This window comes from Lampris incognitus, chromosome 1 (assembly GCF_029633865.1).
Source record: "Lampris incognitus isolate fLamInc1 chromosome 1, fLamInc1.hap2, whole genome shotgun sequence".
NCBI lineage: Eukaryota > Metazoa > Chordata > Actinopteri > Lampriformes > Lampridae > Lampris > Lampris incognitus.
Genome location: NC_079211.1, coordinates 130869568 through 130896028, shown reverse-complemented (window position 1 = coordinate 130896028; position 26461 = coordinate 130869568). Strand labels below are relative to the sequence as shown.

The 26461-nt window shown below is 42.1% G+C and overlaps 1 protein-coding gene across 1 annotated transcript; it reads right to left on the bottom strand.

The window, feature by feature from the left end:
• Positions 1 to 1003: 1003 nt before the first annotated feature.
• pxnb (paxillin b) lies at positions 1004 to 26115 on the bottom strand. The gene is made up of 11 exons (XM_056293912.1): positions 25985 to 26115; positions 13316 to 13521; positions 11390 to 11475; positions 11124 to 11263; positions 10536 to 10719; positions 10293 to 10407; positions 7021 to 7173; positions 5920 to 6093; positions 5718 to 5799; positions 5358 to 5506; positions 1004 to 5095 (listed from the first exon to the last, which is right to left on the bottom strand). The coding sequence occupies exons 1-11, from the start codon at positions 25995 to 25997 to the stop codon at positions 4829 to 4831; spliced, it is 1569 nt and encodes a 522-aa protein (XP_056149887.1). The 5' UTR covers positions 25998 to 26115; the 3' UTR covers positions 1004 to 4828.
• Positions 26116 to 26461: the final 346 nt, after the last annotated feature.

Below are 26461 nucleotides of genomic sequence, written 5' to 3'. Positions count from 1 at the left end.
TAAATCCTCATTAAAGATTGATACATTATTTTTGTGTATGATTACACACAGCTCCTTCATATAATAATTTCAAATTTCTTACAAGAATGTGATTAAATTAATGTGGGGTACTGTAGATCATTTGTATTTAAAAATGTTAAGAGAAATTCACCTGCAAAAAAGAAAAGCAACACTTAATATGCAACAATAATCAAGGTTACTGTGCAGTATAGATGCATTTTATCAGACTACATTAATTGTACAAAAATTAAGACACACAGCAAAATATTTTGCCTATTTGTGTTATGACAGGAACCAAGAAACAGAATAGTTGTGTGATGCCCCACTTGTATGCACTGTAAAGTACACCACACTGCATTCTTTGCAATTGAAAAACTTTCACATTTCAATACAATAATGCCAAGGAATAATAATAATTTAAAAAAGACAAGGATATTTGTATCGCACCAGAGTTAATGTTGCAATGGTACAACTTGGTATAACTTGTCAATTTGACTTTATGACCATGCTTGGTGAATAATAGGGCACTAGTGTAAGCTCTAATAACACACTTGTTTGCTTTAGCAGTAATCTAGCCACACAATTGTCTGACCTTGGATTACCTACAGCAACACGTCATCTATTTTTGCTTTTACATCGTGTACAAAAAGGGACAGGCTTGAGATAAACAATGAACTGTAACATTTATTCTTGTTTACTCCAGTTCTAGGCTGCATTACCTACTAGCCTCCGATAGTCAATTCCGGCCTGCACCGGCTCCCCCTCCTATTTACTAATCAAAAACAGTCTTGGTTGGCTACCACTTACCACTTCTGATTTAGATTAGATTAAATGACAATTTTATGATCCCCATGGGGACATTGCATCGCAGTAGGTCAGGTTGCAGCCAAGGGAAAACTGGACACAGAATAGAGCAAAGAGAAAATAAAATATAATAACACAACCAACAGGGCAATATTTGGAACATGTAATGTAGAAAGATATTGTGGCCAAAAGTTGACAGCATACATGCAAAGAGCTGGAAAAATACATGAACATATTAAACGACGAATTCACAGACCTGATTGATTTAATCCATATATTAAGTTTGCCAGTCCTATCTCCCTGTATAAACAGTTGTCAAAGGATGAAATGGAGTGCATCATGCATATTTTGGTACCAAAACAGGATTTATTGAAGTAATCAGGCAGGAAAGGAGTAGGCTCACATAGCGTGACATTGACAATTTTAACATAACAAGAAAGTTGTGAACAGGCACAATTTGGACAGTTTCAACAAAGTATGGCTTTGATTTAATAATATTCTAATAAAATGATTTGATCACACAATTGTTATATGATCTCATAAATAGAATGAGAAAGATTTAAGGCTCTGGATTTCCCTGAAGACAAAGACCCAGTATGCAATGCATTTCATGACTAACAATACGTCTACTGACCCAACGCTGGCTACAGTAGATTTTACTCAGATGCTGAGAGAAATGAGCCACCTTAGTCCTTGAATTGATTCTCAAAGACCAATAAGTTTTTATTTAAACAGCCTATATTTTTCAGTGGACACACAGACTAAAACACTTGAGACAATCATGGACTGTGACTCCTACATCAGCATCCTGCTAGTTTTGCCAGTGTTAAAAGATATTGCATCGATAGTGACACAGATGGCCTGCTACCTGAAAGGAGAAGATGGCACATTAAGTAGGACTCAATTGCATAGTATTTCAATGATACCTATTATAACTTTATGGGTTTGATTTGTGTATCATATCCTTATTTCTTAAAACTGGAAATCAACACAGCTTCTCAATACAGTAATGATTTACTTGAAAAACACCAAGTATATAAGGTATACTTTACCAAACGACCTCTCAGTCTCTCCATGAGCGGTAATTAGAGATGTGCATGATAATCTTGAATATAACTGACCGGCTCTTCACCTATAATGTTCATTCATTCATTCATTATCCAAACCGCTTATTCTGCTCTCAGGGTCGCGGGGATGCTGGAGCCTATCCCAGCAGTCATTGGGCAGCAGGCGGGAAGACACACTGGACAGGCCGCCAGGCCATCACATGACTGACACACACACACACACACACACACACACACACACACACACATTCACACCTAGGGACAAATTAGTACGGCCGACTCACCAGACCTACATGTCTTTGGACTGTGGGAGGAAACCGGCGCACCCGGAGGAAACCCACGCAGACACGGGGAGAACATGCAAACTCCACACAGAGGATGACCCGGGACAACCCGCAATGTTGGACTACCCCAGGGCTGGAACCCGGGACCTTCTTGCTGTGAGGCAACCGCGATAACCACCATCATCATCATCATCATCATTGTGACAGTCGTTACCTATAATGTAATTGCTGTAAATATTTAATATAAGATCAATGAGGAATTGGCTGGCTATAACCTCAGAAGGAACAAAGTTAGTGTTACTGTTTTTTTTTTAATAACAACAAAGTAATATTCAGATGTGGTCATCCTGCAAGTTTCAATTTGTGCTGCATATGCTGTTGATGAAGAGTGACAAAATACTACTGATCAGCACCCAAATTGCCTGGCAAGTCAAAATTATCCTGTTTTCCTCCGTGAAAAGACAAGGGTTGATATGGGAATGAGTTGCTTCAACTGTGAGGTTTGTGCTATGATATGCCTATTCAGTTCACCTTTACAACCTTACAGGGAGATGTCAAGACAGACGCACAATAAAGGATTCCCATGATGTCACCTCAGTGCATCATGCATTCAACCATGCATCTTATCATGCATCTCATCAATGTGCTTGCATTTCTGAGATAACCATCTTAGTGGCTGTGTTAAAATGATTAATGTCTTTTACTCAGCTTATGTATTCACTCAAGAAACTCTAGTTTCCTGACACACAAACAGTACGCAGTTAAAATACTAAGCCTTTTTGTGAAGGTGTTGAATCTCTTTTTTTTTTTTACTTCACAAGAGTAAAAACAAATATGAATACTGAAACAGACCGTTTTCAGTCAATTTAATACTAACATGAGTTTAACCCTCTGTTCTGTTTGGGTTATCTCATTTACACAAAAGGGAATTAGAAAAAAAAGCCTCTGAATGTCTCTCTACTTCACAGCATGTAAAAAGGCCTTCTATCCTGTGGCTGAAAAACAACAGGTCAACTGCTCCCTGCTAAAATATCTTGAATTTTAAAGAGTACTCAAAAGACACACTCAACCAGTGAGCAATAACCTTAGACGGGCATAAACTTTCACGAGTTCCTACAGTGTTCAGTGAGCTTTCTACCCCACAATACAATAAAGATTAACTAATACGTTTTGAAAATGCACTATTCTGAGAATCACAGAAAGGGCTGACATGCCTGGACTTGCAGAAAACATCCTTGCACTCCAGGAAATCTGGAGAAATCTTTTCATTTCCTGCACAGCACTGATGTCATGAAAATCCTTGCAACCTCATTTTTTGGTGATTTTTTTTTTTTTTTGGTTTTTACCTGAGCCAAAGATTTGGGTCCTTTACCAGTTAAACACATTTCATAACCTCAGGGGTCACATGTTAAGCAGAAATGAATAGAATTAAAAAAAAAAAAAAGGTACAGCTATCTATATAAAAACAAGGCAATCTCTCCGAATACCTGAAGGGGAACCTTTTGAGGATACAGGATCTCAGCTTGACAGCAGTGGTATGCTACCTTAAAGCTACAATCCTGAAGATTTGCATGCAAATGGATGTCCTTGACGGTGCTTTCTGCTGCTGGCATCTTTATAGCTGCATAAGGGAATTTCCTCCAGTAGACGACGCGGCGTGCTGTTTAAGTTGACTGCGATTCCCAAAATGTTGCTTCATGTTGCATGAATAACGCAAGACAACAATCGTAGTGTTAGAATGGCCTCAAAAACTGTGACTTCTCATAGTTGTGCATTTGCGTACAACCAACAAAATCAATCTACTTCAATTTAAACATAACATACACATTACATAAATGCTTGTCTACAAATGCATAAAATAGCCACTTCCTGTGTGTCACTAAAGATTCCACGGAAAGGCAACTCGACAAATAGGCGGATCAACAAAACCATGTGACAAAGTTTGTTTTTTCATTTTCATTGGGGCGTGGGGGGATATTTAACACTAATAGCAATTAAAAGGTAATATTTTACCATAAAAACATTCCCTCATGCAGCTTTAAAATAATGCTTTTAGAAAAATGCCAAAATATCCCAATCAAATCATGAATGCCTTTGTAGTTGCTCATTTTACTGATAATTGTCGAGTACGACTTTGATAATGTGGCAAATAGCAGTTTGAGTCTTCACTATAGAAGCCAAATGTAGGAAAACAAGGCATTTAGAGGCAAAGATGCAAAGTTGTGGGAAACAAGCAAGTACTGCAAAACAAGCTCACAAAAGACCTTTACAAGCAGATACTACAACATAAGAAGCTAAAACTAAGGTTCAACAGTGTTTTGGTTTCACGCTGGTTTAGGGTGCTGATACAACCGCATCAACTGCTAAATCTTGAATGGTTCTCTGAAAAGCGGAGTGGTCAGATATCAATACGGTTCCAAGCCTCACTGTAGGTGTCAGTAAATTAAACAAAAATGAAGATCTCCAAGATTGTAGCTTTAACTAGATGAACATACTTCAACCATATACACGTTCAATGGCATCAACAGAATACAGACTCCCTTTCAGATACAAAAACCATTGATTCATACTCTACTCGAGCTAAAGACACTTTAACCATACGCACCTATCTAAGCCCCATCCCCATATATCGTATTGTGCAGTGCACAGATGTAGATGTATGGATTCTCTATCCTAGCTGAACAACTTCACAAAGCAGCCGTGACAGTAGGGCTTGTCATTTTGCTCCTTGAAGGTGCCTTTGTTGAGTTGCTTGAGGCAGAAGGCACAGACAAAGTGCTCCGGGTGGAACTTCTTGGCCATTGCTGTGATACAGCGGCCAGTGATTGGCTTCTGACAGCCAGAGCACAGGGAGCCGCGGCGTTCATGGTAGTGCACTTCACAGTAGGGCTGGCCATCATGCTCAAAGAAACTTCCATTCACAAATGGGGTGAAGCACTCCTGTGGGACAGATGATAAGAGTTGTGAAGGAAGGAACTGTACTATGTATAAATGAACATTTTACCCCCAAAACATGAGAAAGGCCTCATTGTTTTGCCCATATGACATTAAAACCCTTAACTGAGGAAAAAGTGTGATTAAACTGTTTCATGCAGCTCTTGTTAGTGCCATTATGTCTAATACATGTGAACCCTGCCATGTTAGGGAAAACAAAGGTACAGGACATATGAACACAAGTTTAACAGAAATAGGATGTACAGACCCTGCATACAAAACACTCCGGATGCCAAAGGGAGTTCAGCGCCGAGATGTAGTTCTCCAAGATGGCTCTGGCGCAGCCACCGCATTTAGGTGCAAACATGTCAAAGTAATCCTTCCTGCAATATGCCTTTCCATCCTTCTCATGGAAACCTTGAAATGGCACATTGGAACACAACAGAAAGAGTTCACGATCAGATGATGAATAGATGTTACAAGGTTTTTATTGCTATTATATAAATTCAGTTTTAAGTAAAAGTTTTAAGTATGATTTCAGTGAATGAAAAGTAGAGACTGCAATTCATAAGGTAGCATGTTCATTTTCTTAGTCATAACACTTGATGTCGAAATAAACACTACCCACCCTCCGGGCCAAAGAAGGATCCACATTGAGCACAGAAAAAGTGTTCAGGATGCCATGTTCTATCCAACGCCGTCACAACTTTCTGAAGAGACAACATGAGAACACTGAGTATTGACCATGAGTAATGACTGATCTGATTTCATATTATAAACAATCGGAGATTATTGTCAGATTGTAGAAAATGTGCATGGGTTTTACTAACATCCAGTATAGGTCCATTACAGTAGTAGCATCGTGGGGAGAACAGGTTATGGTAGTCTTTCTCACAGTAGGGTTGTCCGTCACGCTCAAAGAAGTTCCTAGAGCCGATCTCCTCTTGACAGTGTGTGCACACAAAGTGCTCAGGGTGCCATGTTCGTCCCATGGCAGTAACCACCTAGAGGTACAGAAAGACAGTATGTACATTCAGCATTGTGCATGCAGATTCTAAAATTGTACAAAACTGAATATATAGTTTTTTTACCCTGGAGGTTTAACTTGGAGATCACTCTTACTGACAGCCAGGGGGAGTAGTTGGAGGGAGGTTTACGTTTATGGACATAATATTGTCAGCTGGGTGCTGCCTAATCTGATCATGGTCTTTTACTGTTGGCTAGTGAGGAGCAGGGAGTAAAGCGTCTTGCTCCAATGCATCTCAGCAGTAGTTGCATGCAAAGAGAGTACTTCCCTTTGATTCCCTTACCCAAGTTTTTTCCTGTTGGATTTTAAAGGAGAAATCTTACTGATATTGAGTTTTATAGACATTAGGCTTCTAAGCCATTCAAATCTATTTGCACAGATTTGATAAACCTCAGTTATAACACCTAATACATTTGCTAATTCGAGTTCACTTGTTTGAAAAAAGGAAACCCTATCTGCTGCATCTGCAATGCAGATGTGCTGTGTTTTGAGGCAGGCCTTGCATGCATCATATTTTTTCATGGTTTTATGTTGATAACAGGATGCCATCAAAATACCGATGAAAGGTGTAATATACTTCTGTTAACTATTCATTTTATTTCCAAAACACAAGACAATGTAATCCCATGAATGTAAAATTACACCCATGGTATTTCTCATGGTATCTTCAAGTCAACAGCAATGCTGGGTCATATTTCATTTTTGTCCTTAAATCTCTATAGTTATGCAAAGAAACATAATTACAGACAGCTCGACACCATTGTAAAAACTCATTTGTCCATGCTTTTTGTTGGACATAGAACAACTTTGCATACTTTGCAGAACAAGCTGTGTGTGGAAACTACACAAATCATCACGTGTCTATGCAAAGGCTTAGAAGAAAGCTCATATCATAGCTTCTCACCTGTCCCACAATGGGTTTACAGCAGGCCCCACACACTCCTTTGGCCACAGTCTGAACTCCCAATTTGTTGAGGTCAGACTGCAGGCTGCCTAGCATGTTGTCCAGCTTGTTGACCTGTGTTGCAGGGCCACCGCCCTTTCCTTGAGCCATAATCTGGTAAAGTTTCAAAAATGTAAAGAGAAAATAGTCGAGGATGTGACATGAGCACCCTCTTTTATGGCAACACAAAATATACCACACATAATGTTCAATTTTGAGGTCACCATTAAGGCTGAAAAAAAAAGAAAACTGAGAAAACAGGAAAGTGTTTGAGTGAGAAACGAAACAGAGATGGTGGTCCATGCCTGCATTGGAGGGAAGATAGGGTCGTACTCTGTTTGGCAGCCAACTGACACCAGAATTTTAGGGGCAACTGCTGGCATGGGCTCTACTGGGGAAGGCAGGGTTGGCACTCTGACAACAGGGGGAGGGGGCTCTGGTTCAGGGGTAGGAGGTTGCTGAACTGGGGCTGGTGGGGGTGAAGGTTTTACAGCCTTCCGGGGTGGAGCATGAACAGGCTCGTGGAACTGACGGGGTTGTGGAGGGGGAGATGGGGGAGGTGGAAGAGGTGGGGGTGTAGGGATTGGAGGCTGCTTTGTAGGAGGAGGTCTCTTTGGTTCCTCTACAATGGGGGGGCGTCGAGGGGCAGGGGGAGACAGAGGGGGGAGCACTTTCCTCTGTGGGACAGGTGACTCCGGAGGAATTATAATCTAAAGAGGAAAGAAAGACAAACAGAGAGGAAGAGGCAACAAAGAAAAGGAAACATGTAGAAAAGAATACTGAAGATGATTAAAATGCAAGTAAGTATTTAGGAATGATTAAATTTTGTCTTGTATACTGAAGCCAACCTTGTCAACCTCATTTCCAGCCCCCTCGGGGCGAAAACGCTGGGGTTTGGACATGACGATCACGCCCTCAGTGAGCCACTCGTCGGGCTGTTTACGCCGACGCTCTGCACGGCCGATCCCCAGCTTGCCCTGCAGCTCTTCTATGAGGCGGTCCTGGGAGTTGTTCTTGTTGACGATGATGGGCCCCATTTTCCTGCGCGAATGACCATCTCGGAACATGGGATGCACATTGGGAGTCTCCTTTGTGCGTCTGATCACCGACTTTATCTAAAGGATTGATGAGTACCTTGTCATCTGTCCTTGTTGTCTATGATCCAAATAAAGGACAAGCAGGAGTTGTGCTCTAGGATAGCAGGCCACTCAAATGAATCATCAATCCAAGTCACTGACAGCCAGGATGCAGTGGAGGGCTATGGCATGTCCTTTGGGGGTCACTGGGCTCAGGGTCACACTCCATGCACTTTTCTCATGCTCAGGTCAGGTGCCTTAAAACTCTTTCCACACTCGCCCACCCCAACAGCCAACACACTTTACAGAACATACCAGGGTCACTTGAGGGTTCTGTACAGGCATCATGCCAATCTAGGCAACAGATGACTGAGGGTTGGGAATTATGATTCAAAACTGCAATTTAACAAGATAAAGCATGCTAAAACACCTCACACAACATATCAATGTGCCATTGGCTTGTTATTGCAGTACTAACACATCAAGTTTTGCTGTATATTTAAGGGGACTTTATCTGATGTGACTTTCAAATTCAAGTGTAAAAAAAGCAGTTGAGAATTAGTAGATTATCTCATAGAAACCTTTGTCTCTATTTAAAAAAAAAAAAAACAAACAAAAAACAGGGTGCAAAAGCAAAACATCTTGCACAACACCCCTTCCTGTGTGGATCAGGCTAAGTACTTGAGAGGCATACATGTCCAGAAGCTGAGACTCTGTCCATATGGGAAGGTTGCAGCAGGGGCAGGTCCAGGGCGACTTCGGGGGTCCCGGGGCATGAAGATGGAGTCATGGACTCATCCATCCAGCTAGCCTCAGTCAGCGGGGTCATGCTGCCATCTGTGTAAAGCCTTTCTGTATAAGGTGTAATGGTGCCATCCAGTCCATCATGGAGGGACACAGAAAGCTCTTCATCAGCCCAGTCCAAAAGATCCCCATGCCCATCTGTGGCACCATCCACGGAGCCGTCTGTGGTTGTGGTAGTGCTGGCGAACATGTCAGGCTGAACACTGCTCCTGTCTACAGGCAGGATGAGCTCCTCCTGCACTTCGCTGTTCAGACATGGGGCTTCCATCTTAAGCTGCAATTCCTCCACATGTGCTGCTGTGTTATTCTGTGAAAAACTCATAGCCAGCAGTTTGTCTAGAGCTTCATCCAGAGAGGGCTCCATCCTCGTGGAATGCTGCCCGGTGAGCGGACTGGCTCTTTGAACTGTGGGTGCTGACTCCAAAAACTCTGTGCCTGGGATGTTGGAACTTTTGAGAGCTATAGGAGAAGGCGCCTTCGCTGAGGTTACTGGAAATGGTGAGCATGTTTTAGAGGGAGTGAGAGTGGGTGAAGGAGATGTGGCAACAGCAATAGGAAGAGGTGAAGGAGTCTTGGAGACAAAGACAGGAGATGTGAGGTTTTTTGTAGGGGTTGGCATGTCCAAACTCACATTGAGGTCATGATTAGAGATGGTCCCTGCAGTGGTAGTCTCAGATGCACAGGGGAGCTTAGCAACAGTAGGGGAAGGTAAAACTTGCTCTCCAGAGGGACTGGGGGACTTGGATGACTTGTGGTCTAGGACAGTGTTAACAGAGGTCAGTGACGGTGTAGTGGTGTTGGAGAGGCTGGGGCTATTTCTCTGCAGGTTGGAACTAGTGCTGGCAGAGTTAGAGAGGACTATCAAAGACTGGAGTTGAGATGACAACATGGTGGAAGAAACATCTATGGCAGAGTCTATATCTGGGTCACTGGCTGCAGAGAGTGATGAGATAGGGCTCTGGGGAGGGAAAAGGTTTGGGCGAGGCACTGAAATGGCACTTTCCCTTCCGTCCTCCTCTATATGGAGCTCCAGACCAGCAGGCAAAGACAAGAGAGGGGAGTCACAGGCAGATGGGTGAGACAGGCTAGGGAAGGGAGAAGCCACAGGAGTGAAGAAAGAAGAGATGGAAGGATGAGGAGAGTTGGAAGAAACTCCAGCTTGATCTAGCACAGGACCCAAAGAACTGGGCTAGAAATCAGAGAAGTCAGAGAAATCAGAAACAGAGATGATCAGAGTATGACAATATTAAAAAAGGGAACAAGGACAGAACAGGAATAAATAGACTATAAGAGACTTATTCATGTACAATAAATTGACCTGGTTTCAGCATACACACACACAATGTTCAGTACCTTGAAGTCAGACAAAGAGGCCATGAGCTCATCAAGTTCTCTTGTGGCACAGGAAGCTGAAATTCTGGCTTGTTGCTGAGATGGAGTGTCCAACTCACTATGGAGAATTGAGGGGCTGGGGCAAAGAAAAAAACAATACAAACATGGAAATCACACCTAACCCATAGAGAACTTCATACAAGGACTCAGGTCTGTCATATCCATTCTCTGAGAGCTCAGCTGTGGTGGGTGGGCTATTTATACCTGGGGGACGGCACAGAGTCCTCCAGCTCATCAAGCAGACTTTCTACTGTGGGCCGGCCCTCATCCAGCCGTGTTCCATTCCTCTTGGGTTTCTCCTGAGGGGGAGGGCTCACCATGATATCAGGAGTACTCCCATTCTCATAGTGGGTGATGCTACAGGATGGCAGGGGTGGAGCTGCCTCCTCTGTGGGTGTGAAAAACATAACCCAGCGCTCTATTAAAAGGGCTTTGAACTAACACAGTCAAAAATGTACTGATGATAGAATGATTATCAAACTGTAAAATTAAAGTCATTATTAAATGCAGTGATGATCAGAGTAGCATACTGCTAGTTACGTTAGGTAGGGATGGCAAGTCATATTGGAGCAGTTTTATGACGGGACTACCACCTGTCTTATCATGTACACATATGTCTTCTTCATGTATACATCTGTAATAGTTACTATGTGATAACTAAGGTTGGTTGGCTGGATAAATAGAATGTATCTATGTGTACATTTCTATCTATTCAACAATTTTTACATTGTGACCTCAGGTCCATCCACTGGTAAAACATACACAGCACTAATAAGACAGACTTGTGTTGACCTGTAGTGGGAAAAGAGGGGGTGCTCTGTTGGACAGCGTTGAGTTCCAGCAGCAGCCTGTCCAGCTCAGATAGGTTACTGCCCAGGGCAGAGGTCATGGCTGCCGCAGATGGATCTGAGGGCTTCTGTTTGTTTGGAAAGCTAGCAGAGACATAGACAGAGACAGTAACAACTGTCAGTATCAATTGCAGGGAGAAAAAAAAAATGGACAGATGGTGAGCTCAGCACATTACGATATGAGGCGATGAGAGATTCCCAGCAGCTCACCTATAAACGTGGTCCTCTTCAATGTGAGACAAAGGAGGGCTGTTACTGTCCCTGGACCATGAGCTCTTCTTGACTGACCCTAAAGACTGCAGAGGACACACCAGTCAGTCACATTTACCCAATGAGGGACCATAATAAACTTTTTTTTTTAAATAAAAAAAATCAAAGTTTCACTTTCCACATGCAGCTGTGCACTTTCATACTCATGTTGTGTCCTCATATCTTAAAAAGTTGTGATGCGTTTGTTATATCCCTTTTTATTTGTTTTCGTGCCAAGCTTTGTGAAGAACCTGATTGTGGGCGGGTTTCCTATATAACTAGAACCTTGTGTGCTATAAAATGAGAGTGTGCGGTGCCGAGTTCATATTTCGTCAATGGTTTTCAAAGACGTTTTCAGGACTTCTCCGTAATGTTTACCTTATTTTCCAAGACCAAAAGGAACTTAAAAAAAAAGCCACTGAAAAGGTGCGTTCTAAAAATTTATGATGTGAAAGCCAGTCTGTATTGAAATACTATACTCACAACAACTTTTGCAAGCCATATTTTGTGCTTGTCCATTTGAAGCCACTGATTGTTGAAACTGCACTTGCCTGGTATACTGTTGACAAGATAGCTAGTTAACTAACAGAAGAGCTAGCCAGCTGAGAGACTGTTACATGCACATAAAAGACATTTTAAAGCCAAACTAAAATGGTTATAACTGCTTACTTTTTTTTTTATTGGTCAATCAGTTTTTAACAGAGTTTGGTGTGGTTTCTTTATTTACACATATATATCAAAATTAAAAAAAAGAAGATACAATACATAAATTGAAGAGAATATAAAAAAGAAAAAGAAAAAACAAGCGATATTCAGACTTATATGACAAAGGAAAATATTGGTTGAACCAAGCTTATATAGGCAGACCATATGGAAAATATTGGCTGGTTAGGTGAAGTAATTTCAGGGCTCTTTTAAACTGCTGTGAAGACAAATTCAAAAAATATAAAGGCAGATAATTCCATATTTTGGACCCTCGGTAGAATATACTAAACTGAGATTGGGAAGTACAGGAATGGTGGGGGTCCTAAGGAGAGAAGAACTACATGTGGAATAAGTATGAAATCGATAAATGTTTGCAAATATGTCACGAAAAAAAGGAGAGGGTTCTTTTTAAGGAACTATGAACAAATAAACCAATCTGGAGATGGTTCACTTGATAAACACTGAGGACACTTAATTGAAGAAATAGAGGCTGAGAGGAATGTCTTTGATGTACACAATTTATTATTTATAGTGCTCGTTTCTGAAGATGGTATATGGGCTCAAGTTTGGTCTGATGAGTACTAGCCCAAGCTATATTACGATAATGAATGTACGGATAAACCATTGAATAATACAACATAGTGATTACCTCAGTGTTGATCAAGTGACGGATTTTGCCTAGTATACCAATACTCTCGGCCATTTTTGTGGTTATGGCCCTGATAAAGAGGCTTCCAAGATAAGGATTCATCAAGCAGAATGCCAAGGAATCGCATAGAAAATCCATTAGTTATGGGGATGTTATCGATTACAATTTCAGACGAGGAGTTAAAAATCCCTGATTTAAGATAAAAAAAAGTTGAGGCTTGTTTTTTTTTATGTTAAGTGATAGTCTGTTGGACTTAAACCAAATAGACAGCTTATTAAGTTATTCTTCATTTCACACCTTAATGATGGTGTCAGGATCTTTATGTGAATAGAAGACACTTGTGCCATCTGCAAATAAAATTCTAGACAGCTTGTCAGCAGTTGATGCTGCTTTGGTCATATTTCTGTGACTCTTCCAACATTATAATTTTCAATAACTTTTCAAGGGCCTCAAAATTGTATTTTCAAATTTACTGGATTTTCATGACCATATGAACCCTGGTGGTGGCACCTGAGGGATGTGGTGTGACTTACCTGCTGAGAGGAGTGGTGGGAGTCCAGAGGGTCTATTAGGGAGCCATTTAAAGCGTCGGCTGAGGGGGGCGGGGGAACCGGGGGTGGGACCGACACATCCTGGTAGGACTGTCCAGTAGGAATGGAATAAGGGGTCTCGTCAGGCAAAAACACAGGACGCTTTGAGATGTGGGACGTTGTAGACTCCAGGTCTGCCAGCAGTGCGTCTGGGAGGGAAAGGTGTTTTTCCACAAAGTGTAAACAGAATCAGTTGCAGGGGAAAACAAAAGGAACCCTTAAAAAGTCAAGGAAATAAACCAACAAGTGAGAGAAAAAAACATGTTGAAAAAACAAATCAACAATCCAGTCCACTTTTGTATTGATTAGCCCATCAACAGCTCATTAGCTCATCAACAGTAGACATACTAATTTGCCAAACTATGTCTTACCTTCTCAACAAATACATCTATACTGTTCTGCAAGAGGTTTCCACAGTGGCCTGCATGACTGGTCCAGTTGAGGACCTATAAATTCTTTGCTGGGGTTATTGGGTGCTCTGTGGTGACTACTAAATGCGGTGTCACGTCTTTAAACTGACAATGCCCGTGTGTGCAAGTCAGCCTCTCATTTCAACGAGTCACTCAGCCTCCTGACACCAAAAAAGGTCTGCTCCCCAGGCCACATCCACAGCACTGTTGTAACACCAGTAGCCAAGGTTAGGCTCTGTCATCGATGCAGAATGGCACAGCAAAGAACAGAGCAGCACCCCAAAGCCCAAAATGTCATACTTAAACCCATTAAGTCCAGTTAACATATCCCACGAAACACTCCCAACTCTCTCTTCCCATCAATCTTCCTCTATAAATACATCTGTTCTCTCAGTGACATGTTACCTGTCTATTATTCTTATGGTGGGGTGGGGACTTTGCAGTTCTTGTCTCTGTAAAGAATGCAGTCAATTCATTACCCCTGTCTGGATATTGGGAGACTCTTTAAGAGAATTAGATGGACAGAACCAAAGGGCAGATGGAAAAGCAGGCAGAAAACAGACTGAGCATGTCTGAATCCTGTCCAGAGTTGAGGGGGCTGAGTGGCCAGTGGAACGCGAGAACAAAATAGGCTCTTACATCACACAATCCATCCATCCTCAGCCAGTCCAGAATAGACTGTAGAGATAGGCTGCATACTATTACAGTATTGTAGCCACGAAAATGTCACTGCCTGGTTCAAGAAATCACTTCGTTTTAAAACTCACACACAGTAGAAATGTAACACTAGCCTCAGCAAGTGGCTCTTCACTACTTGAAAAACAAGTTTGTCTAGTGAAATTGTAAATGTGGCCCTTGAATCATGGAATCTAAAAAGGTAAATGTCGTATCCAGCTTGGGAGGTATTTTAATAGGCAGGGTAACTCTGAAAAGAATTAAATGTGATCACTGTGGTATTGTAAGTTAGATATTTGTTTTGAGGGACATCTTGTAACAATGTGAACTGATGTTTGGTCACTGCAAACAGCACTACTGTCATTTCATGATCATTTTTACTGTTGTAAGCTGCTAAAAAGTTGGTGAAGTTATGTCAGTGTTAAATGGGAAGAAACATTGTCCGGGGGCAGTTAGTCAGAATGGAAATTTAGCCTGTGAATCTTGGTGTAGTCTACAAGTCCGTTGGGAGTAGGACTAATCAAATTGACCGCATGGCACAGACCATTAAGACTACCTAATTGTTTGTAGAAAGTAGAAGACACTATGCACTTGACACTCAGTTCAACATTAAAACATGCACAAAATATCAGATGCATCAAGTCACGGTTTAGGTTTGTCATAACCTATTTGCTTATTTGCCAATATGAAAGATGATTACATCACCTCATGCTCCTAATACTCAAACAGGCACTAGAAAATCCGATCTTAACGTTAACATAAATCCGGCCTTCAAAATGTTCAGCATTCAACATATTCAGGATTCAAATCTTAACCTAACACATACAATGGCTGTACTCACATGAGCCAACCTTTCGTAGCCGTATCCACTACTCAGTATGTTAGTGTGTATCCGAGTGAAGTAGACAGCAGTGCAGACAGGGTCTAGTCTGAGGGACAGGGAACCGGTCAACTGTGGGTGTGGTGTGCCTACAAGACCTGGTATCAACAACATACTCACTGGAATACTACCCTCGTCAATGCTTGGGCTATGCTAGCTTTAAATGTCTTCAAACCCACAAACTCCCTTTATCACCATGAGCAATGGCAGGCATGTGGCTTAATGTATCCCATATGAAAAATATAACCTTGAAATGTGGCTAAAACTGCCCAAATTCTTAATAATTGTTATCACTGGAAATCATGAAAGTTCGAATCTAATAAGCTAAGTTAGGTACATGGTCTCTGGTCTTTCAAAAAAGAAAAAAAAAGTTGAAATTTGTACCTTACGTCGTGACTTGCTCTGCTATCAAAAGGTTATTTTTTTCAGACCACAGGAAAACCCCTGTCTATTAGCTAACTAAATGTTTAAGTCATGCAGTTTGGCAGAAAGCACATAGGAGCACAAGCCTATTTAAAGCTGTAAGATCAGTAAGTAGCCCAAGTCTGTGCAAATGTGCTGAAATATCACTACCAGCTTAAAATAATCTGCACCTGGTGCTGACATGCTAAACAAGGTCTTACTAAAGTTGACTTTGTCACTCATAAAACAAAGCCTCAGGAAAGAAAAAGACCCAATTTGTTTTGAGACAGTATAAAATATTGGTTCTAAGATTTAGCTATACATTAATAGTTTTAAATTAGCATGTACAATACTTTATCTTTAAAACTGTCAACAAATAAATACCTAAAGAATTACTATTGATGGTGATGTATTCTGTGAAAGTGCTTAATGATCTCACTTTTTTCGGGGTGAGATTTCTCCCCTGTTGTACCCGGCCAATTACCCCATTCGTCCGAGCCATCCCGGTTCCTGCTCCACCCCCTCTGCCACTCCGGGGAGGGCTGCAGACCACCATATGCCTTCTCCGGTACATGTGGAGTTGCCAGCCGCTTCTTTTCACCTGACAGTGAGGAGTTTCGCCAGGGGGTCATAGCACGTGGGACGATCACTCTATTCCCCCCAGCTACCCCTCCCCCCCGAACAGGCGCCCCAACCGACCAGAGGAGATTCTAGTGCAGTGATCAGGACACATACCCACATCCGGCTTCCCACCCGCAGACATGGCCAACTGACCTTTCGCAAAGCCCTCCCCCTTAGTTACTGTTGCTATGCCCATCAAGCTTTTCAGAACCATCCAGGAAGTAGCCGGAAAACCTCAAAACATGAAGGAAGAAATCAGCGCATTCCCAGAGAAAATAAGTGATGTATTTTGGAGTAATTCATCCTTAATATCATCCCATGAAAGGCAGAAGGGCTAACAGTATGCAGGAGGGATACATTCAGAATATTAAAAGTAAAACTGACTTGACTCCGGGCTGCGAGGTGCAACTGTAATTGAGGGTAAAGCTTACCAGTCGCAATCAAAGAATGAGAAACCCCATCAACTAATTCTGAAACACATTGTGGACCAATTGTGCTCTTGCACTGTAGGGTAAGTTAAAGATTTCAGCTATTATTGGTATATTTTTAATAATCCATTGTCAACATCACCGTATTATACTGTTGATTTTGGCCAAGGTTCGCCATGGCGTTTTTCTATCCAGGCTTTTTTCAGGGGTTCTGTATGAGCTCCTGGGGGTCGTAGGGCGGCCAGTGACATGCCCCGGGGCCGGGGGAATCGCCCCATGATTTTTTTTAACCTTTGGACCAGAACCGGTATTTTCAACAAAATAAGGCAAACAAGATGCCTCCGCAGGCGAGATGACTTTTCTGAACAGCCGGTCCCCACCTGGAGCTCACAGAGGGGGAGAAAAGTTTAAAATAGGCTGGATATGGGGAGGTCAGACTGGCCAGAGACCATCCCGGCTGACCCTCCCCACGGGTCTTTATGCTTTGAAATGAAGGGTGGAACCTGGCTAACCTGTGACTAGCATAACAAAGTTAAGTTAGTGGGCTAGCTATCATTAGCTATTATTAAATTAGGTATCTCTGGCCACAGACTAAGCTGGTTACGTTCATCAGGTACTTTAATAATGTTATTTTGTTAGTCAGTAATATGTTGTTGATATGTTGATAATGTTAATAATCATTGTGTGGGTAAAAGTAACAGTAATAATACATTAGCTATATTAGCTATCAACAATAGCTAGTAGCAAGCTTAGCTTGGAGCAGACAGGTATTTTTGTTGATTTTGGATGGATTAAGCAGGCCATGGGGTCTGCTATGCTGCGAAATCCATCGCCGACATTACGCTTCTTGCATTCTGGGTTTCGGGAAGGGAAAGAAAATTACACCCCCTCCAAACTTTTCAGATAGCTCATATCCGATTTGCAGACCCCATAGGCACACTGTTTCAGCATTTTGCTGTCTGTTTGAAAGCTTGATGGCCTCCCTCACATAGAAACCGTTGCTAAGGTATGATTGGACAAGCACTGTTCTGGGGCAGTACTTTGCGAAAGGTCAATTGTGTCTGTAGGGACGCCTGACCAAGCCGGAGGTAATACAGGGATTTGAACCGGTGATCCCCGTGTTGGCAGGCAACAGAATAGTCCACTACGTTACCTGAACGCCCAGTGATCTCACTTCTGACAGTGAAGACAGTTGTATTCCTTGAGGTCTTCCTTGGAGACACAGCCAAGTTTCGGTGAACCTTCTCCTCCAAGAGTGATATCTCTCCACTCATTGTCCCCTGCTAATATTCCATCTGTGACATGAGTACAAGGCCCGTAGACTCCAGAATGAGACATCACCAGGGGAAAGTCAGCCAAAATCATAGAGTATTTAAATCAAATCATTTATGAGTGAACCAATGTGCCACTATTTATTCCTTAGTTGGACTTCAACTGCTGACTAAATAATGCTAACTTTCAATGAGTATGAAAGAATTGGCACTGACACACCCCTTATTTACAGATTACATTCTTAGTGTGGTTTTGATGTTCACACTGGCTTTACACTATATATATCTGTGTTGGTGAATACTAGGTGCATCAGTTTTCTTATCAGTTGTCCATCATTTTAAACTTGTTTCAATGATAACATCTTCTATTTTTCATGAGTTTTGCTGTTGTTTCATTGAAGCTCTGAACTTAGTTGTCTGATCATGTTTTTCTTTGTCAACTTCATCTCGTGTTTAAGATGGATTGGTTGCTTTTCTCTCATTGCCAATTAGTTTACATCAATAAGCACCCAAGGTAAATTAAACTGAGGGCTGCTGACTGAATGATGTTGACTTAATGGTTTTACTGCTTGATCAAATTATTTACCGCTAACCTTTGCGTGACATGTTGTAACCTGCCTATGGTTTTATCTGATGAACATTTATCATTTGAAAACTGATGCCAAGGTTGCAGGAGATTTTGCATGAGGGTAATAAATGAGAGCCATCAACTAAGTAGGATCCTTATTTACTGAATTCATACAACAACTATGTTTTCCAATTGAGAGCTCAGATTGTTCTCATTTGAATGCATAGCTTGATTTGCTAAATTCAGGACCAGTTGCACAATTGCATTAACATAAATGATTTGATTGTTCTTGCAATGGTGTTAGCAGATTATGATGGCTAATTTTGTTCAAACTTTGGATACTTCCTGCCGTGCTGAAATCCTGGAATGCAGTGTGGTAAGCTAATAACTGTATGTGTGTGTGTGTGGGGGGGGGCAGATTGCACTTAAGATGGGACAGAGGTCTTCCTAAGATCTTCTTATGTCTGCCTGAGAAGGGCAGTGTTAAATTAAATCTGATATGGGGATGAATAAGGGGGCTGGGGACTGAGTCAAGTTTGCACCACTGGGAGCTAAAGCATTAAGAATGCAAACATGCACTGTAAGCCAAATAACAGACTAATCTTTTCCATTCGGGGGGCGGAAACTACGATGGGCAAAATCCGATTCTACTAAAACAGCTTTCTGATTCAAGAAACTATTATGCAAGACTTGAAGAATGAGACATCGCTGTTTAAAGGGATATAACTGGGCCTATAGGCTAAGATGAATTTATCAGACTTCTGTTGACTCTTTGACAACTAAACAACACTCTATTGTAAAAGCAGCCTACACTTACAGGGAGATCATCCTTTGCTTAAGTAATGGCCACAGAGTTCAATTCACAATTATGAAGTCATGTGGATACCGTACACATTCTTTGGGCAGTGGGTGCATGTACATTCTTGTCTGTTGAGCACCCACCCCCCCACCCCAGGCCCTGCCATGGTCTTTATCTGATGGGCAGGAAGGTGCATGGTGAATTCCAGACATTCCACTGTCCGCCTTGGGGAAAGAAAGCAACCAGGCAGGGACCCTGAAGGTGACATGGGAAACAGGGCAGCCTGAGACAGAGGTAGAAGGGGAGACTGGGATAACCAAGAGCAACTTATAATTATAAAATCCAACTTGACAGGTAACTGGCAGCGCTACAAAGAAAGCATTCCTAACAATATTTTGTAATAAAAACTATTCAAGTAGAGCATGTTCCACTAATTCTAGTGGAATCTAGGTGGGAAGGCGGAGCAGAGCATGCTCAAAAACAAACCACCATCTGTCAGCTTAGAAAATAAAAATATGGTGTGGACAATTTCAGGACCGAGTCCACAAACTACAGCATGCTTTGAATTCCAGGATAAGGGAGATGTCAGGGTTTTCACTGCCCTGTTCCCAGAGTAGGCGGTACAACTGACACAGCCATACAAGCTGGGATGGCTTATCTATTATATTAACACGTGGGATAGACTGATGATCCATCAGGGTCTACGGCTCACCTGTTTATAGCTAGGGAGCAAAGAGCAAAGCTGGCTGCAGTCCCACACTGAAACCCTACCCAGCAGCCCAACCCAGCACAATATTTATATCAAACAACAGAGACATGGTCCAGGGAGAGGAGGGTGGAGTGTGAGAAGCAAGAGAACGAGACAGAGAGAGCACAAGGAGTTACAAACAGAGGAGCAGCAAGGGGGGAGGGAGTAAGAACGATATAAGGAGAGAAACTGAAAGAAATTGTGAACTTGTTTAAAACGGGCTACCTGTATATTATAGAAAAGTGGCCTATTGAGGAAAAAAGGATGGCTGAATGCATAGTATCAGTAAGACAGAGGCATCTTGGGGCAAAGACTTCAAAATAAACATACCTATTAATACCCTTCCAAGCAGCCCCACATCTGAAAGATGAGACTCCCCTTGAGAGAACGCTGGACCAAAATAAAAGCACTTCCCACAGACCAGTAAATCAAATGACAGGCGAAAGTCTATGGGCTTATCTAACACACAGTCAATGAGGACACACTCATGCTTGTGTGAGAGGGGATGCCAGAGGACGTCAATTCTGATGGAAGGCAGCATAATTAGGTAGGACATGGGGAAAACCCTCAAAGAAAAGATATCTTGTTTCCTTTCTGCAAAAAATACCAAATGACAGCACATACCCGTATTTTAAACAGGCAACCATAGGAGGATAGGAAATCGCCACCAGCCAACTCCTGCTAAATGTTGGCTTCTAAGTTAGTCTCATCCAGCTAAATCAACAAGTAACCAACTATTATTTAAAAGCAATGCTTAATTCCAAAAGAAAAGGGAAAAAAATCCGCTGGCTGGTGTTTACCTGCCACTTTAGCTTGTAGTGGACCAAAAAAAAGTTATTGCCTGGCTCATAGATAAGCCTAGTCTTTGCCTGACATTCACACTAGGCTCTTTGAACCTGCCTTGTGGTGTCCCAGCTTGAGTAATGTGGGAAGAATCTAGCAGGGACCCGGATTCCAATTCCATTACTATGACCTGTCATCAGGTCATGATCAGTACTGTTCTCCCAACCAAGAAACAGGACAGTGAGCAGGGGAGGAAAGAGTATGAAAAGAGGAAGACTTAAAGGAGGGGTGGGAGTGAAGTGACTGTACCATACAGCTTTTAATGGTGAAAACATCATTTTAACAGCAGGATGACAGACTAAGCAGCTTTCCACTTCAAACCCTGTTGGCTAGCCTTCAACACTGATTCTGCTCATTGTTTTCTCCCGTTTCCTCAGGATGTGGGGCAGGGTCTGTTGCTGAGCGATGAGGTCAGCCATGCAGCTCTCTTCCCCAGACCCAGAACAGGATGGGTGTGGAGCTCAAGAACGAGACTGATTTACAGTCAGGGCCCTCCTTTCTGCATAGCATGCAGGCCTACTGCAACCCACTGAGTTAGGGTGGTATGCACAGACCTTGTAAGTCTGGGGTGTGATAATAGCAAGCCTGGGTAAGCCTAACTTAGTGCTACTGACATAATGAAACACAGGAGTAGCTAAAGACTGAAAGTCTGAAATCTGGCATGCCACACAAACACCATAACTATTGACTTGGATAACTTCCACCTAGGCCAACTCTGAGCACTCTTATCTCTGGGAAATAGGGCCATCTTCTGCAAGGTGAACACCTAATGAGTTCAAATATGTAACAGGATAAGCACAAGTCCACAAAAAATCTGTTACACAGATGTTCACAGTGGTATCCTTTGCTGTTCTTTCAGCCCACATAGCCACCTCCAATAGATACACTGAAGCCTCAGGGAATTTCTGAGGCCCAGTTATTTGGCTTATGTTTGTGTAAGTCACTTTTTATAGATGCTGGCATTGGAATTAAACCTTTAATTCTGTGCACAAAATAATGTTCAGATTTGAGTCACTGCTTAAATAAAATCAAACAGCGAACTCTGTGTTTATCTGTAATCCATAGTCTTTAGTGTTAACCAGCAGACATGGACCAGGACCTACATAGCTCTGCAGGGTCAACCACCAGAGTCTATCTGATTTTCACAGGATCCTAAGGAATTCACACACAGAGAGCAGTGCCTTTACACCCCACAGACATCACACACAGCAGCTGAACAGGAAAACTGACACTGACACTGTGTCACGTCTGGGGAAAAGACAGTCCTATGGTTATATCAGTGGTGATGTTGAGCTCTGCCTGGCTGCCACCTGGTTTTAACAGTGAGTGACTCATCAGGCAGAACCTCTGGAAAAATCTGACTGATGCACCAACATAAACGTTTGGTTTTCTTACAGCACAGAGGGAATTCCCTTCCTCTTGAGTAGAGGGGGATGTGTGTGTGTATATGTGTGTATGTGTGTCTGTGTGTGTGGGGGGGGGGAGTTCAACACAAACGGAGCCGAAGAGGAGAGGATGGGATCAGTATTGGAGGTTGGAGGGTGGGGGTCAGGGTGGGGGGGGTCTGATCAGGTTTCTAAACAGTGCCATATAGAAAACCCACTCAGTGAGACACAAACCAGGAACTAGAGGGGTTGATCTGGGGATTTACTACAACGAAAGCAGATCAAGGCCAAAGACTTTATGGCAAATACACTTTGTGGTTTGTTTAAGCTCTCTTTGTGGTTCGGGGGGTGGGTGGGGTAGTTAACACACAGGAAGATCTTGCAAACACATGTTTTTCCAAAATATCTCTCACTCTTCACTTCAAAACAAATACATGAGCCACCACAGCATGATGTAGATCTTCGTGGCAATGAAGTCATTCTTCCACAAAACACTTTCACCCACAACATCAGACTAAGGCAAGAAAAACCTAAAGGAGCTTTAAAATGTGCCTGTCCAGATGTAAGCTACTAATGTGCAGTGGTATATGTTTGCACTGGTGAAATGAGAAAAAAGAAGCAATGTTAAAATATAATTGTCTGTCATGTGCACAACCTTGCTAACCAAAATTGACAACCCCAAGTGCACGATCATCTGCAGCAGGTCTGCCAATGATCAAATATCTACCAGTAATTGTGTTGCATTGTAGAAAAGAGGGTCCTTTTATGGTTCATGGCTTCTGTTAACATCATCCATGGTAACACCTCAGTGGCAAATAAGCTCGGTCTGTTGAGACGATCAGAGGATGTCTGCTCCTTTATGAGCAAATCCAATAGGGATTATAAAGACAGTACATTGGTATTACTCTTATGCTCCCCTACTGGCATGTCGTGTACCAAGCCACAGTCAGTGTGCACACGTTTGTGGCGACACGTTTGACAGGTCTGATTTTGCTCAAGTCCACCTTTGCTGTGAGTATATGGCAGACTTTTACGGAGAAACTACACCAGAGAGAGCACATTCTGCAGCTACATAGAAGATGAAATGTTTAATGTGAAAACTGTATGCTGAACACATCTGGCCCCAAGTGTTATTCACAAATACTATTCGAGACAGGTCCAAGGCAGACAGGAGGTAACTGACAATCTTCAGGGTCAGCATGCATGGAGCTGTGAGTAGTAGTAGGAGGAGGCGAGTCATGACCCAGTGAGTATTTGGCCTTGGACCCTGACACACAGTGATGTGAGACATTCCATAGCAGCCTCGCCCCCTCCCTTAGCATGCTGCTCCCTCTGCTTAAGTGAGACAGCAGGCTCCCTCTCCACCAACAATCAGCCCTTTCACTGGCTCGCGGCAGCTTTAGCATCTATGTGCCCTTGAGATATTCTCAGAAAAGGCCAAGCTCAAAATGTGGTTCATTGTCAGTCCACTTAACAATTCAGAAGCCAATCCCCCTGCAGCTCTATTTAAAGACATCCAAGTGGTTCAATCCTTCAGACAACCAAAAGATGCGAAAAAGTCAATTATTCAGAAGTAGCTTTGGGATGTAAGGGCAGATATACAAAAGGCCTACAAGCCACCTGATGAAAATTGCAAAAACAACATTTGGGAGTTCAGAGTTGAGAGCCAAAGGTCAAAGGCCAGTGAATTGAAGAGTCGACTGGTCAGCGAGGCACAAAAAATAGACTTGTGGCTTTAGTGCTGCATGGAGCTACAACATGCTGCACAGCCTGGAAGCATTAGGGATTTATTGATACTAATGCTACAGTTAGACACCAAAGCTGAAATCAAGTTTATGGATATGATTACATACCAAAAATACATTCATACAATAATAACAGTCACAAATAACATGTGACATGGTCAGACGGACAATATAGCAAATTGATTTAGTTTTCAGTCCAGTTGTGGTTAATCATCATAAAATAAATTAAAAACAAACACTGGATAAAATGTCAGATTATTAGAAGTGTTTTTTTCTGATTTTAAACCAAACCATCCAAAGGTACGATTTTTACAATAATTTTTAATGGTATCCAACTAAACACAGCTACAACCTACACTATAGAATAACAGAGACAGATTTGAAGCAAAAGCCCCATCTACCATCAATAGGCCACTTAAAATTTGCAGATGAATTATTGACACCATAAAATTGCTTTTCAAGTTAGGCTGTAGCTGGTAAATCTATTTAGACCTACTGTACAAGATACATTGGCACATAATAAACCATGAGTAAAAGGCTCAATTCCATCCTACAAATCAATAACATGTAAAATAGTCAAAGTGGCAAGTTAATATTGAGAAGTAGCAGTCATTGTGGCCAGTGGACACAAATAAAGTTAGTTTCTTTGCATGACACAGGATCTATGTGATTTTAGGGTATTTTTTAAATTCTAACCTACAATAACAAAATTATCCTATCTTATTTCAGCAGAATACTGTGCAGTGCAGCGACATGTTTTTGAAATCCCTCCTCCAGGTGTTCCACTGACTAAAGATCTGGGATGGATATTATATGGAGTGGGGGGGGGGTGGTCTGCTCTCTTGCTTAGACCATCGCAGCTGGAGGAATCTAGTGTATGTGTTCTAAGCGCAACTCGACTTCGAAGAAGGATTCAAAAAGATCTAAGCACAACACATAAGGACTACTAATGACTACTGGGTTGTCACTCAACGTTAAGGCAATAATCAGTGTCTTATTATCGAGTGTTGAAATGAAGTCTGTTCAGGGTGTGATTTCACCTCCACAAGGATTTAAGCTTTTGTACGCTCAACTTCAACGCATTTGTAAAGAGCTGCTCTAATTTTGCTGCTTCCCAGATCCTTCCATTCGTTGCTTTTTACCACCCTAACCAAGCACCAGGCTCTGGCATCATGGCGTATTGTTATGACCTATGTTAACCAAGCAGGCTGTTCCAGCTTCTTTATAGGTCTGGGGGAGTACGACAATTAAAAACACACTGGTATGCCAATCACGGCCAGGTCTAAGCCCACATTGTGTTGTATTAAGAAAACTAATTGGAAAGGCCTGTGAATCTTCCACTTCAGAGTTGGAATGAATAACTTGGGGGCATATGTTTGCAAGGTAATTTGAAACCTTCATGACAAAATATCAACAAATAAAATGTCTGTTGCCTTTGTTAAGGATGTTGGTCAAAGACGTTTGGACTAGACTTGCAGAGCCAGGTGCTCTCAGTAGAAGAAAAACAGCAACACATCCAATTGTCTCACTGGAACCGTTTAAAGGGGGGTTGGAGGTAAGGCTAGCAAGTTCCCATTGCTACTACGTTAATGTCTTTGAAAGAAGTGGATGAAAGAGAAGTTTTCAACCCACGAATTTGACAGGGCATTGTCACGACATCCCACGAGAGACGTAGGCTACCTGTTCCGGTGTAAAATAACTGGGCGAGTTTCTTTATTTTATTTTATTTTATTTTTTTAAAGGGCTTTTAGCTTCGTCGCAACGTTAACTTTCTCCACCCTGCTTTCCACTACTGTGGGACCTACGAACACAGCGAAACAAGAAATCCATAACTTACCAAGGTCGTCCATTGTAGAGGCCTGTGTTTAGCCTGTGTGGAGTTTGTTTTCGTGGTATTTTTGTTCCTGAATTCTCCGATATAACTTCCCAACCTGCTGTCCTGCAAGTTGCTCTGTTGCCCCCACGACCGCCCTGTGGTGTGCTTGTGTACTTCACGGGAACGCGCGTCCTGACTTTAAAAGTAACCATCCGAAATTAAGCGACGAGCGGCCTCTAGCGACGAAAGGCTAAACTGACGCTTAGACACGTGTGAAATCAGTAAAAGTCTCCTGTATTTTTAGAATTGAAGAACAAGTCTACGTCTACAGACATATCTGGAGAACAGATTGTTAAATTACAGGGCTATTATCATTAACAGAGTGCACTATTAACTTATTTGACCTTTATTTTTCAGGGATATTTCAAAGTTTGTCATGTATTTCATAGTTTCATGTTTTATAAATGAGACCCCTGAGGTCCGGGTAACACGCAATAT

Coding starts and splice junctions, on each gene's coding strand:
- pxnb (XM_056293912.1), bottom strand. Junction 11,264..11,389: donor GAAGAGGACCACGTTTATAG/GTGAGCTGCTGG, acceptor TGTCTCTGCTAG/CTTTCCAAACAAACAGAAGC. Junction 5,507..5,717: donor ATCCTTCTTTGGCCCGGAGG/GTGGGTAGTGTT, acceptor TGCCATTTCAAG/GTTTCCATGAGAAGGATGGA.